Consider the following 14916-nt stretch of genomic DNA (forward strand, 5'->3'; position numbering starts at 1 on the left):
ATGAAAATTGAAAATGGAAATAGAAACCGAATAAGGAAATGAAAATCGAAAAAGCAAATAGAAACCAAATAAGGAAATGAAAATCGAAAATCGAAAAAGGAAATAGAAAACGAATAAGGAAACGAAAAATATGATGAAAAAAAATTTGAGGAAAAAAAAAATTTTGAGAAAAAAAAATTTTGAGGAAAAAAAAATTTGAGAAAAAAAAATTTGAGGGAAAAAAAAAATTCAGTTTGGACTTGTATTATTTTTCAAAATTTGAATATCGAAAAAGGAAAAAGGAAACCGAATAAGGAAATGAAAATCGAGTAAGGAAATACAACTGAATAAGGAAATGAAAATTGAAAAAAGAAAAAGAAACCGAATAAGGAAATGAAAATCGAATAAGGAAAAAGAAACCGAATAAGGAAATGAAAATCGAATAAGGAAATGAAAATTGAAAAAGGAAATAGAAACCGAATAAGGAAATGAAAATCGAAAAAGGAAATAGAAAACGAATAAGGAAATGAAAATCGAAAAAGGAAATAGAAACCAAAGAAGGAAATGAAAATCGAATAAGGAAATAGAAACCGAATAAGGAAAAAAAAACTGAATAAGGAAATGAAAATCAAAAAAGGAAATAGAAACCGAAGAAGGAAATGAAAATCGAATAAGGAAATGAAAATCAGAAAAGGAAATAGAAACCGAATAAGGAAAGGAAAATCGAAAATCGAAAAAGGAAATAGAAAACGAATAAGGAAAGGAAAAAAATGAGGAAAAAAAAATTGAGGAAAAAAAAATTGAGGAAAACATTTTTGAGGAAAAAAAAAATTGAGAAAAAAAAAAAATTTTGAGGAAAAAAAATTTTGTGAAAAAAAATTTGAAAAAAAAAAATTTAAGGAAAAAAAAATTAAGGAAAAAAAAAATTGTTAAAAAAAATTTGAGGGGAAAAAAAAAATTCAGTTTGGACTTGTAATATTTTTCAAAATTTGAAGATCGAAAAAGGAAAAAGGAAAAAGGAAACAACTTGTGTCTGGTAAACATTAAGGAAACGTTGCAAAGAAAAAAGCAATGATATCATGTTCAAGTATAGTTTCAACAATAGACAGGTTAGACAATGTCATTAGTGGAGGATATGATTATCATACAAAAAACTAGAACATTACACAGGCAAATTTTTTTCACGTGAAATTTACGTGAAATTAAATATTAAAAACACAAGCTTGTGACCATAAGGGGCCGGATAACTCTCTGACTAACTGATTGGTACGCTTCTATTAGTTTATACACTGTATGTACCTGTGGACATTGTGTAAAACGAAGATAAGTTTTCCAGTTGTTTCATCATGCACATGCGAATATTTATTTACATTATTGGTGCTGGTATCAAAATATAGAAATCCATTTAAAACTAAAGTTATACTAATGAATAACAATAAGACCGTATCAATAATAAATTGTTATAATGTTGTTATGTTTATTTGTAGGAGATGTTCAAACTCATAGGGAACTCCATTCTTGTCAGATGAATATGTACATGCATAAAAGATAGATTTATCATATTTGTTTTCCTTTCAGCATGGTGGAGAACATTTATCTTACGTCTTACATTAATACGAAGCACCTATATTTTTATGTTTTCTTGATTTGTTACAGGAACATGCATGGCCAAACTATACTCTGAAAGACAGATGATACAAAATTTTGAGCAGTTATATTACATTTTACGTTCGTACAAAGCCGGGTTACCATGTAGATCCTCGCTGTTTGAGAGATATTATTATAGTATGTCTAGTTACCGTGATCGACCAGACGAGATGGAATATAAGTCATGTCACGTGCAATGTTGGAAGGGTAGGTAAACATTATTATAGTATGTCTAGTTACCGTGATCGACCAGACGAGATGGAATATAAGTCATGTCACGTGCAATGTTGGAAGGGTAGGTAAACATTATTATAGTATGTCTAGTTACCGTGATCGACCAGACGAGATAGCATACAAGTCATGTCACGTGCAATGTTGGAAGGGTAGGTAAACATTATTATAGTATGTCTAGTTACCGTGATCGACCAGACGAGATGGAATATAAGTCTTGTCACGTGCAATGTTGGAAGGGCAAGTCGTGTCACGTGCAATGTTGGAAAGGTAAGTAAACAAATGCCATATATAGATATAACCCTGTAAGAAATTATGCGACTGCCATACAAGTGAGAGGAATAGCTAGCTATAAAACCAGGTTAAATTCACCTTTTTTCTACATAAGAAAATGCCTGTTCCAAGTCAGGAATATGAAAGTTGTTGTCCATTCGTTTGATGTGTTTGAGTTTTTGATTTTGCCATTTAATTAAGGACTTTTCGTTTTGGATTTTCGTCGGTCACCTATTGATTGAGTTAAACATGTTAAAATACAAAACAAGTAAATAAAAAAAAATCAATATTTTCATTGTCTCACTATTCAGAATACTAACTGACCTCTTACAAATTCTACCTGATTTCATTTACAAGTAAATAACACAATAAGACTAGTGAAACTTGTTAGGCATATTGTTTCTTCAGCAACAGTGTTGTTGCTACATCAGTGGGTCTCCTGTAAAAAGTAGCGAACAAATGTTGACCATGCTTTCCAAATGATGTTATACCTTTTATTTCATTCTTCAAGATGTTTGCTATACTAGTGGTAGCTGTACTGCACATATTTTCTTATTGTGTGTTTTACTATTACGACATATGTTCAAAATGGGCAAAAACTGATGTGCGCACGGCAATCTTGTATAACTCCGCCCCATTTCGTGCAAAGTCGAAGCTGGAACTTGACAATGTGTTGTTCATTATTGTTTTTACCTCAATTATTCGTGAATAGGCGTGTTTTAGCTGTTGTGGTTTGTTGAATTGTCCATATTTTGGTAGTTCCTGTTGTCCGTTTTATGCATTTATAATTCTATGCCGATGTGCTATTGCTACATAGAAATTACCTTTAAAAAGGAATGTTTTTTATATTTTACTCTATAGGTGGTAGTGGCGGGAAAAAATTTGCATCAGTCAAGCTAGACAAGATAGAATTCACAGACGTTATGAAGAAATGTATGTAAATATATATATATATATATATATATATATATAGATAGAGAGAGAGAGAGAGAGAGAGAGAGAGAGAGAGAGAGAGAGAGAGAGAGAGAGAGAGAGAGAGAGAGAGAGAGAGAGAGAGAGAGAGAGAGAGAGAGAGAGAGAGAGAGAGAGAGAGAGAGAGAGAGAGAGAGAGAGAGAGAGAGAGAGAGAGAGAGAGAGAGAGAGAGAGAGAGAGAGAGAGAGAGAGAGAGAGAGAGAGAGAGAGAGAGAGAGAGAGAGAGAGAGAGAGAGAGAGAGAGAGAGAGAGAGAGAGAGAGAGAGAGAGAGAGAGAGAGAGAGAGAGAGAGAGAGAGAGAGAGAGAGAGAGAGAGAGAGAGAGAGAGAGAGAGAGAGAGAGAGAGAGAGAGAGAGAGAGAGAGAGAGAGAGAGAGAGAGAGAGAGAGAGAGAGAGAGAGAGAGAGAGAGAGAGAGAGAGAGAGAGAGAGAGAGAGAGAGAGAGAGAGAGAGAGAGAGAGAGAGAGAGAGAGAGAGAGAGAGAGAGAGAGAGAGAGAGAGAGAGAGAGAGAGAGAGAGAGAGAGAGAGAGAGAGATTATCAAGATTGTATAAAATGATTAGAATTCTTCAATTAGAAATATAATCGGAGGTAATACAATTTGTTTGTAACATATATAGATTAATTTAAAAACTTGGAATTGCAGAAGTTGCAGAAAAGAAATTTCATGATAGAGTTTTAATATAGACTAGTTTCTCTATTTCTCTTTGATACAATTATGTGTTTATTTTTTTGTTTAAGAGTAAAGTCTATTTATTGAGAATTGAAAATAGAAAATGAGTTGCTAAATCTTTTTTTACCGAGGGTTGTTTTGTTATGTAAAATTATTGAGATAAAAGAATGCTGGAATACACTGGGGAAATATGATTAATTTTAAGTATCTCAAGTTGTTAAGTTTTACTTTAATTTTGTGTTAGAATAAAAATCGATTTATATGAGGTTTGTGTCATTTACAACTGACGAAAACTTTTACCGTATTTGTCTTTCTATCTTTTGCTATTCTTTTAGTCCGTTTAGGAATACATAACATACACTCATCATAGATATCAGGATTGAAATTTCATATTTACACCAGACGCACGCAAAGACTCATCAGTGACGCTCGAATAGGCCAAATAAAGTACGAAGTTGAAGAGCATTGAGGGCCAAAAAATCCCAAAGGTTTTGCCAAATACAGCTAAGGTAATCTATTCCTGAGGTAGAAAAGATTTAGTATTTCAAAAATTCAAAATTTTGTCCACAGTTAATTTATAATTATGAATATATCAATGATAACACAAGTCAACACAGAAGTGCTGACTACATAACATAGGGTCTCCAAAATACTATATAAAACCTGTTATTAGCAGGAACTGGTATTGTTCACTAGGATTCACATTGTTCTTTTCATAATTTGTATTAAAAAAAATAAGGAAGATGTTTTAGACTTTAGAACACATTGGCAGGGCCGTAACCAGGGTTTGAATTCAGGGGAGGCAGGGGTATGGGGCCGCCGATTGATGCCCCTTAGATAGGGGGTTGGGGGCATAGCCCCCGTGGATTTTTTTTTCCACAGTAAAATGGCTAAAAATTACCTGTTTTCCTTACTTTAAGACTCATCAGTATTGCTTGAACCTGGAAGCAATTTTTATGCAAAAATAAACTGAGATTGCTGTTAGGGGTGAGCCAAGGCTGTATCTTGAAAGCCGTACTTTGAACTATAATTGTTAACATTAAATATATTGTGACCGCCGATTTTTTCTCTCTCGATAAAATGGCTTAAAATTACCCGTTTTCCTTCGATTTCCTTACTTTAAGACTCATCAGGAAGACTTGAACCTGGAAGCATTTTGTTTTGCAAACGATTATTATCTGTATTTAAAGATATTTTTGTTAGACACGTTAAAAAAAATATCCAGCAGCTGATTCAGCCGGTAACGAATTTCCGATATCATAAAAGATTCACAATACAAAGGGAACTTCCTCTGCTTAATTGAGCCCCTAAATAAATGTGATTATTTTTATTTAGAATTGGGGAAAGCCAAGTTTCTTATGCGTTCTCGTACAACATAGGAAATACTGAATAACAGATGGCAGGCCACATAAAAAAAAAAACTAAAACAAATACTGAAAGGGTTCACTGTTTCAATCAAAAATCCGGAAAATGACAGATACATCACATATCATGATATCACTGTTAAACTGTAAACATGTGTTGTTTGTAATACAAATTCAAGTTCTTCGTGTAGTACTACATATTGTTAATATTTCATTTAATAACTTAAAACAACAATTTTTGGTGTAGAAAATTCAGGGGAGGCATTTGCCTCCCCTGCCTCATAGGTAGTTACGGCCCTGATTGGGTCTTACTCTTTTAAAAGTATTAACCTTGTCATCCTATATAAGCGTCATTCGGTAGTGTTGGATGCTTGACGGGTTTTTACTACTTTATATTTACAGTTCCAGAGACAACAGTAATTGCGACAGAAGGAGACAGAGTTGATTTAATTTGTCCAGGGTATACATCGTTATACATAGTTTTAGTTTTTTATTTATATTTGTCGTCGATAAAGTTATTGCAGTTGATTTCACAGATATAAGAAGATGTGATATGAATGTCACTGGGACAACGCTTCATCCAAGTAATAATTTGTAAAAGAAAACCATTATAGGTCAACAGTCATGATTTGTTTTAAATTTCTTGCGATAATTTCATATTTTATGAATTATAAAAACAAAAATGACGAAAGTAGCATGAGCATTTTGTTTCCCTTTAAAAGTTAAAGAAATAGAAATAAGACGTTCAGTACATGTTAAGAATGAATTTCCTTCCATTCTATTTCTTTCTATGCAATCTGTTTGGCTGTAAACTATAACCACATTTGATGCATCAGTATTATAACTTTAACCGACTGCAATCGATTCAGACGTTTACATCCTTTAGTTTACCGAACCATTTAGTTAAATGAGGTGGTCGACCACTTGAATAAGATTGATTTCAGTTGATCATTCCAAATATAAACAAGTAAAACAGATTGTAATCGAATGATATTGTTTAATGTAATCTACATCGAACTTAAGAGACTCATTTACAATAGTTTAGTATGACGATTCAAATAATTTCCTCTTACTGTTTGAGAGATGGTACGATTGGCAATAACAATACTATTCATCAGAAACCGAGTTGTTTGGCTGTTTTGTTTGTTTTTTTTTTTGTTTTTTTTTGTTGTTGTTTTGTTTAGCAATTAATAATAAATCTTTAAACCTTTCTTGTTTCAGATCGTCGATAGACACTCTTGTTTATTGGATAAACGGAACAAAATATATGTCGTCATTAAAATTACGCGAGAAGATGGCTGATAGAGTAGAAATCGATGCCTATAATGTTTTTGTTATACATACTTCACTAGTAGAAGATTCCCGCTCATACACATGCTCTTATGCTGGTAGAACAAGAATGATTTTCCATTTGAAAGGTGATATATTAGAAGAATTAGGAAAAGATTTCGTTAAATATTATAAAAATTAGTAAGGATTCCGCGGAACCCTTTGTCTCGCTTACTCTGTTAATCGCAGGATCAACAAAAATTAAAATTTTGACATGAATTATTTTTACCATACAGGTTAATATACAGTCTTAAAAAGAGACATGTGTCTACAGAATACTGTGAACTCATTATTATTCGTTTGATACCAACTTTCATGGATTTCGTGGGTACAGTTGAACCACGAAATTAAACGTCCAACGAATGACAAATTTTCAATCTATAGGCTTGTATGCAAAAAATTCAAAGCGGAACGACCCTAAACAAATGGTAAAATCAAAATCTCAAACACATCAAACGAATGGATAACAACTGTCATATTCCTGTCTTGGTACATGTATTTTCTTATGTAGAAAATGGTTGACTAAACTTCTTTCTAAAGCTAGCTAAACCTCTTACTTGTATGACAGTCGCATACAATTTCATTAGATTGACAACGATGTGTGGACAAAGCAAACGGACACAGTAGGTAAACATGTCAAAAATAGGGGAACAACAGCAACACGAAACTCCACCAAAAACTGAGAGTGATATCATGTGCTCCAGAAGGGTAACACATCCTGCTCCACAAGGGGCACCCGTCGTGTTGCTCATGTTATTACAAATCCGTTAAATAGTCTAATTCGGTAGGTCACATTCGCGAAAAGGGTACGGGATTGTAGTTATGACACAAGGGACACATCCGATATCATCTGACTGTGAAATGGATATTCCATAACGATCAATGAAATCGTAATGGCGTCCGTAAAACTTTCGCAATAATGATTTGAACTTCACCATTTGGAACTCTTTGTTTAAAAATGTTAAGGTCATAATTGAGAAGCTGAAATCATCTCTGTTGTCGTAAAGTTCTATTTTCAACCGACCCTCATTGTCAATTTCTAGATGTAAGTCCTAATAAAATGGCAAAACCAAAAGCTCAAACACATCACACGAATGGACAACAACGGCCACACTCCTGACTTGGTACAGGCATTTTCTTATGTAGAAAATGAAGGATTGAACCTTGTTTTATAGCTTGTTAAACCTCGCATCGAATTCCATTATATTGACAACGATACGTGAACAACACAAACAATCACAAATAGGGGTACAGCAGTCAACATTGTGTTTTAATCTTAATCACAATTAAGACATACTCTTTCAAAACACATTTTTAAATGTATTTTGAATACATGTTCTTATATATATATATACTGTTTTTTTTACAGTTCTTCCACCTCCTGGATTGCGTAAGTAATAAAAAAAAAGGATAAGTGTCGTATTAGTAAAAAAGTGTATTTACCAAAAATAACTAAATTTGAAAAATTTAGTCGATCCAATTTTCCATCTTTGAGGAAACGCTGTTCTTCTTAAATCTCAAAACGCAGAACAGGAAAGTTCAACTCCTAGAGATGCAATAAATAAAATTGAGAATGGAAATGGGGAATTTTTAAATGAAAATTCTATCCGAATAACCGGTATGATAATAGAATCTGAAATATTTGTCACTGGATGGTATGTCTCTTGTTCGTGTGTATTAAGTGTTGCTCGAAACCTAAAATATATTTTAAAAAATGATTACCAGTTTATGATTTGAAGAGCTTTTAAAATACCAGAACTGTTGAAAAAAGGGAAGTTAATTCTGCTAAAAGTCCGCCGTGCAATATTCGGATTAATATAAAAGGCATCATTGGAGTTTATTAGTATAAAATATTTCACTTAGTAATTCAACTGTACTAAAATTATTTGTATGTTCACATGTTAAAAGTTAATATGTTACAGATTAAATTTGCAAATGTGATAATCGTTAACAATCGGCATTGAACAAACTAATGATACTTTTTACCAAAAGAGGGACGAAAGATACCAAAGGGACAGTCAAACTCATAAATCTAAAACAAACTGACAACGCCATGGCTAAAAATGAAAAAGACAAACAGAAAAACAATAGTACACATGACACAACATAGAAAACTAAAGAATAAACAACACGAACCCCATCAAAAACTAGGGGTGATCTCAGGTGCTCCGGAAGGGTAAGCAGATCCTGCTCCACATGTGGCACCCGTCGTGTTGCTTATGTGATTACAAAGTCGGTAAATAGTCTTAACTCGGTAGGTCACATTCATGAAAGGGAAGGGGATTGTAGTTACGACGTAAGGAACATATCCGATATCATTTGTGAAACGGTTATTCCATAACGGTCAACCAACTCGTGATGGCGTCCGTAAAATTTACGAAGGGATGATTTCAACTTCACCATTTGGAACTCTTGGTTTAATAGCTTCCTTGTGAGCAGTAACCCTCTATCAAGAAAATCATGATAGGAAACGCAAGCACGGGAATAGCGTATCAATTGGGAGATATATACCCCGTATGCAGGTGCTGCTGGAATGTTGCTACTTAGAAATGGAAAGTTCACAATTGGAAAGCTGAAATCATCTCTTTTGTCGTAAAGTTTTGTTTTCAACCGACCCTCATTGTCAATTTCTAGATGTAAGTCAAGATATGAAGCCGACTTAACTGTATCTGTAGTATCCTTTATCTCCAATTCGATGGGATAGATAAGTTCCACATAGTCACCAAATTTTGAATTGTTTAGTGAAAGAACGTCATCTATATAGCGGAAAGTAGAGTTAAAGGATATTGCTAACTTCTTATCTTTCTTCCTAAGAAGTTCCTGCATGAAGTCAGCCTCATAATAATAAAGAAACAAGTCGGCAAGTAGAGGGGCACAGTTTGTTCCCATTGGGATGCCGACAGTCTGTTGAAAAACACGTCCTCCGAACGTTACAAATATGTTGTCAATCAAGAAATCAAGCATCTTGATAATATCGGTTTCAGAGAATTTTTTGTTTGAATCAGAGTGATTCTTTACAAAGTATGATTTATCCCTCCCTAAGACAAGATACTTGTATCTACGTTGGCCATTCTTTTTTATGAAGCAAAGTAATACCAACTCTTTCAATTTGTCTTTTAGTTTGGAATGTGGAATACTTGTATAAAGAGTAGAAAAGTCAAATGTTTTAATACTGTTACAAGATGAAAGAGAGTTAGATTGTATGTACTCTAAAAGATTTTTGGAATTTTTAAGTATCCACATCTGATTCACGCCACCTCTAGAATAGGCAGTTTCACAATAACTCTGAAGCCCGTCTTTGATTGCTGATAAAATAGATGTTAATAATTTAGAAAGAGGTTTCGTGGAGCACTTGGAAGACCCAGCAATATACCGTTGTTTGTAAGGACACTTATGTAGCTTAGGTATCCAATACAGTGATGGAAGATCCAGTTCTTCATCTTTGGTTGAAATATCAAAGGAACAAAGAACAGACCTATGATTATCCAGGATTTCCTCTTTGGTAAGTGTCGTGAGGGTATATGTTGAGTTTCCAAGTGAATTGTCTATACCTAATTCGTTTATCAAGCAATTAATGTAGTGACTTTTACAGACAAAAACGATGTTATTTGGGGCTTTGTCTGCGGGGACAACAACATATTTATCATGGAGGTCGGATAAGTGTTTAGCAACATTTGGGTCTTTAAAGATTGACGTAGCATGGGCATTGATGGACCCATTCAGTTTCTTGATTCTGATTTGTATTAACGACCTCACTGCCTTAATCCATTCGGATAGAGTGTCTACGTCTTCCTTTTCACGTTTAGCCCATTGCCTGGCATAATCCTCGACTGAGTCCATCAAAATTTTAAAGTTGTATTTCCAATTGATGGATTTAGGCTCACGATATTTCGGACCTTTCGATAACACATTTCGTAGAGAAGTGTTATTAACAATGTTAAGGTCACCGGTAATAACGTGGCCAGCAGGATTATATATGAATTGGGAACTAGCACAAGTGCAATCAGGAGGTTTAGACTTGAAGTCGTCAATATCGAGATTCTGCAAAACGCGTTTGTAATTGAAAATTTTAGTTGCAATAGGTTTGGTATAGGTATAAGAAATTATTGGTACAGACTGGTCTTTGAAATAAGGAGGTATTTTCGATTGAACTAATTTATGATGAAGGATATTGCCTAGGTTGACGCCATCGAGACCTTTGTTGGCAAAGGAAAGATTTAGAAAAGATCTTTTCTCTTTTTCATCTTTTCCAATGCGAACTGGCTTGAAAAGTCTGTGACTTGCAATATCCGAAATTATAGCTTGAAGTTTGTATTGGTTTGAATGAGGGTTTGTAACAGTGGATTCCAAACATAAATTGAACAGAGAATGAAGTTTTGTAAGGGGTAATGAATAAAGTTTCGTGCGAATGTGATGAATACCTAACGGCTTTTGTATGAATGACAGCAAGTCATTAATAGAGACATCATGCAGAGAAGGTGATGTATAATAACGATGACCATGACTGCGTCTACGTCGAGGAGTCGAGTTGAAAATATTCATCACATTCACCGAGTTACACGAAGGACTAGATAGAATACCTATACCATCAATTTTGTCATTGCAGCCATACGGTGTTGCAGTTCCCAATTGTCTAATCCAGAAGTCTTCTTTTTGTCTACGGAGAGTCGTTGAAAGATTAGGATTGTTAGAGCTATGGTATATCTTTTCGATAATGCGAACTGTCATAGAAACGATGGAATGATCGGGCTGATTGAAATGCTGGTATAGAATGTCGTTAGCATTGAGGTTAATGTCTGATCTATGACCGCACATACGTTTGTTTAGCCTTCCTTTCGTTTCACCGACGTATACCAATCCGCAAAGGTTGCACTCTAATCCGTAGACGACATTTATCGATTTACAATTCAGATCATCGTAACTTCTGGTAAAATATGACTTCTTGGTCAAATTGCTAGTGAATTCAGCATCTGTAATTAAAATAGCACATGTTTTGCAGCCTTTGGTCTCACATTTTGAAATGCGACAGTGTTGTACTGTGTCATCAAAAACCAAAATGTCTTTAAGGAGAACTGAACATGGCTGTATATGTGTAATATTGCTATTGTCACTAGGACGATGATCTGAATGAGTCGTGTTTGAGATATTTGTCATGTCTGGTGATGAGGGGACACCTGCCATATCAGACGACACCGTGTCCATGGTGACGTCTGTTTCGGACCTTTTTATACTGGGCGACGTCCGAGCCAGTTTCCTGTTTAATCTTCGTAAGTTCATGCAATTGTAGTTTTGCTACTGGGCGGATGATGTCCTCGGGGACAAAATGTCCACCAGCAGAGACATCAACCCAGTGGTAATAAAAGAGGGACGAAAGATACCAAAGGGACAGTCAAACTCATAAATCTAAAACAAACTGACAACGCCATGGCTAAAAATGAAAAAGACAAACAGAAAAACAATAGTACACATGACACAACATAGAAAACTAAAGAATAAACAACACGAACCCCATCAAAAACTGTTGTTTCCCCCATCAAAAACAATTGTTTCCCCCATCATAGAATTGCCGTAAACGTTATTGATGTCATTTAGGACATTTGTGTATTAGCACTAAAAGACGTGAGACGTTTGGCGTATAACAGTGGACACGTTTCGGCGAATGACAATAATCGGACACCTTTGGTGGTTATAAAATCGGACACGTTTGGGCAAAATTGAATATTACGGACACGTTTTGGGGAATAGACACGTTTGAGGGAATCGGACACGTTTGGGAGTGTTACATATATACTAGTTCAGTGATAATGAACTCCATACTAAACTCCAAATTGTACACAAGAAACAAACTAAAATTAAAAATAATACAAGACTTACAAAGGCCAGAGGCTCCTGACTTTGGACAGGCGCAAAAATGCGGCGGGGTTAAACATGTTTATGAGATCTCAACCCTCCCCTATACCTCTAACCAATGTAGAAAAGTAAACGTATAACAATACGCACATTAAAATTCAGTTCAAGAGAAGTCCGAGTCTGATGTCAGAAGATGTAACCAAAGAAAATAAACAAAATGACAATAATACATAAATAACAACAGACTACTAGCAATTAACTGACATGCCAGCTCCAGACTTCAATTAAACTGATTTAAAGATTATGTCTTCATCATACGGATATCAGGCACAATCCATCCCGTTAGTGGTTTAGTATCATACCATCAACATAAATATGAGAAGAACATAACCCGTGGCATGACAATAACTGGTTTTTAAATAAAGTCCATTCTAGTAACTATAGTAACACTCTGTATTATAACTCTATCAAATCTAGGTTAAATGGACATAACTATTGAGCAAGAAATCATGATAACTGGGTGTTTGTTGGAAGCCACTTATAAAATCACTTACTAAATGCAGTAAACTGAAAATTCGTACTATACTTTTAGTTTTTAATTTACTTGTGTAAAGCCTACTTTATCCTATAAGTTTTTTTATATGTGAGTTGCAGATTTTGATTAACAAGTTGTTGAACCTAATAAAATGTACCATTATAACTACTCTCAGAGACTTTGTTAATACAAAATCTTTTTATTATAGCTCCATGGATTGAACATCTGATTTATTTGTGCTATAGTTTTACGGTGGATTTTTGGGTGTTTGTGATTTTTCTTGTGGTTCGACATAAACACCGCCTTGTTGCACATACGACAAAGAGATTTAAACCAGTAATCGATGATTCTGATGAGGATGAAAATAACAATGTAGAAGTACAAACCATACGTCGTGAGAGCGAGGCTCAGTTGTATCGTGACTTTGATGAATATTCGGCTGAGAATGAGGCTCTGTTGTCAAATGACTTTGCTGAATATTCAGCCGATAACCAGGTTTTGTTGGAAAGTGACTTTGATGAATTTTCGAATGAGAACGAGATTGTGTTGAGAAGCGACTTTGATGAATATTCGCCTGAAAACGAGTTTATGTTGGAAAGTGACTTTGACGAATTTTCGGCTGAGAACGAGGTAGTGTCCGCAAGCGACTTCAATAAATATTCACAAAATGAAGAGGTTTTAATGTCAAATAATAAATACTTTAATACATATCGGGATAAAAAATATATATGAAAATGTTGAATTAATTAAAACATTATAAATATGCTTCAATTGTATTTAATATATAAATTAGGCTGGAGTTAGTTTTGTCTTAAAAATACTAGTCTTTAGAAAACACTTTCCTCGACTTGCGTGATGGAATAGAAGATTGTCTTGAATGCATATATAGATTTATACATTTGGTATATTTGTTTTTCTTTGCTCTAAATCTTTTACACATATATCTTGGCTCAGCTTCCATATTGTAAAACTTTGAATTTCTGTGGAGCCACATTCTTGCAGCGACTGCATATGGAGTTATAAGTTGATATGATATTTCACAGTTTTATAATGGGTTGATGTTGCAATGAAGCTAATAAACCAAAAGTTCCTGTGGTATCTTTTGCCTTTCTTTTTCAATATAGAATGGGCTATCATTCTTGTTTATATATTTATTGTTAATCAATTATTTTGCTTGGCCTTCAATTCTAACCGCGAATTAAGATATTTATCCTTCTCGCAAGCAGATAATTATTTTTTATTAATTTCAACTAAAGACTTGCTCTGACTAATTGGGAAAAATATACATATGCAATATTACGATAATTTTTTCATAGATCCTTTCGTGTTTACAGCATGTTTGGTATGTATTTCCGCGGGGAAACGTTGGATTGTTCACTAAGTTTGAATGACTATTAATGTGATACGTCGTTGGTACCTTACAGTAGTATATACACGACATGTTAAAGTAAAGTTTTGTGTTGTATTTCATTCTATATAATTCAGTGATATTACTAAGCTTTCGAGAAAAACATTACATTTTCTCTGACAAGATACGAACACATTTTTAAATTGAAGTAAATCCTTGATCTACAATAGTTTCCAATCAGTAAATTTCCCTAGATCGCTGGTACTTCTATTGGTTATGCAGTAATACAGTTCAAAATACCGTTGACAGTCATCATTGATAATAGAAGAATCGTTGCAGTAATGCCAGGGGCGGTAACGCCATTATCTCCAACCGACACAGTTGGTCCGTTACAGCTGCATTTACTTTTCATTTCGATTCGTGGAATTTGTGTGCATTCACTTCGGTTTCTGTCGGTGAAACACGTGACGTTGTTTGCATAATTTTGAGAATCAAAAGTTGCATCCGTCGAACAAATAGGACACTTATCGACGATAGCTCCTTCGGGTTTATTCCAAGTCTGCAATCCACAAACTGTAGATACTTCCACAAGGTTGTCTACAGTTACACGAAATGCTACACTAGTTATGGGAACATGTTCATCCCACTGAAAGGTGTGGTTACCGATTCTCCTTAGTCCGACCATTATCAAATCACCTTGTTTATATGAACCGGAT

At 34.5% G+C, this 14916-nt stretch overlaps 1 protein-coding gene across 2 annotated transcripts in view; it reads left to right on the forward strand.

Moving 5' to 3' along the window:
• Positions 1-13950, forward strand: part of LOC143082179 (uncharacterized) — a 29852-nt gene extending 15902 nt beyond the window's left edge. For both annotated transcript variants that reach the window (XM_076257749.1, XM_076257750.1), the window contains 6 exons: positions 1636-1833; positions 2992-3063; positions 5541-5598; positions 6360-6556; positions 7837-7857; positions 13061-13950. In XM_076257749.1, coding sequence (XP_076113864.1) covers positions 1636-1833; positions 2992-3063; positions 5541-5598; positions 6360-6556; positions 7837-7857; positions 13061-13584 — 1070 coding nt within the window. In that variant the 3' untranslated portion in view covers positions 13585-13950. The remainder of the gene's footprint in view (positions 1-1635; positions 1834-2991; positions 3064-5540; positions 5599-6359; positions 6557-7836; positions 7858-13060) is intronic.
• Positions 13951-14916: the final 966 nt, after the last annotated feature.

Source organism: Mytilus galloprovincialis, chromosome 7 (assembly GCF_965363235.1).
Source record: "Mytilus galloprovincialis chromosome 7, xbMytGall1.hap1.1, whole genome shotgun sequence".
Taxonomy (NCBI): domain Eukaryota; kingdom Metazoa; phylum Mollusca; class Bivalvia; order Mytilida; family Mytilidae; genus Mytilus; species Mytilus galloprovincialis.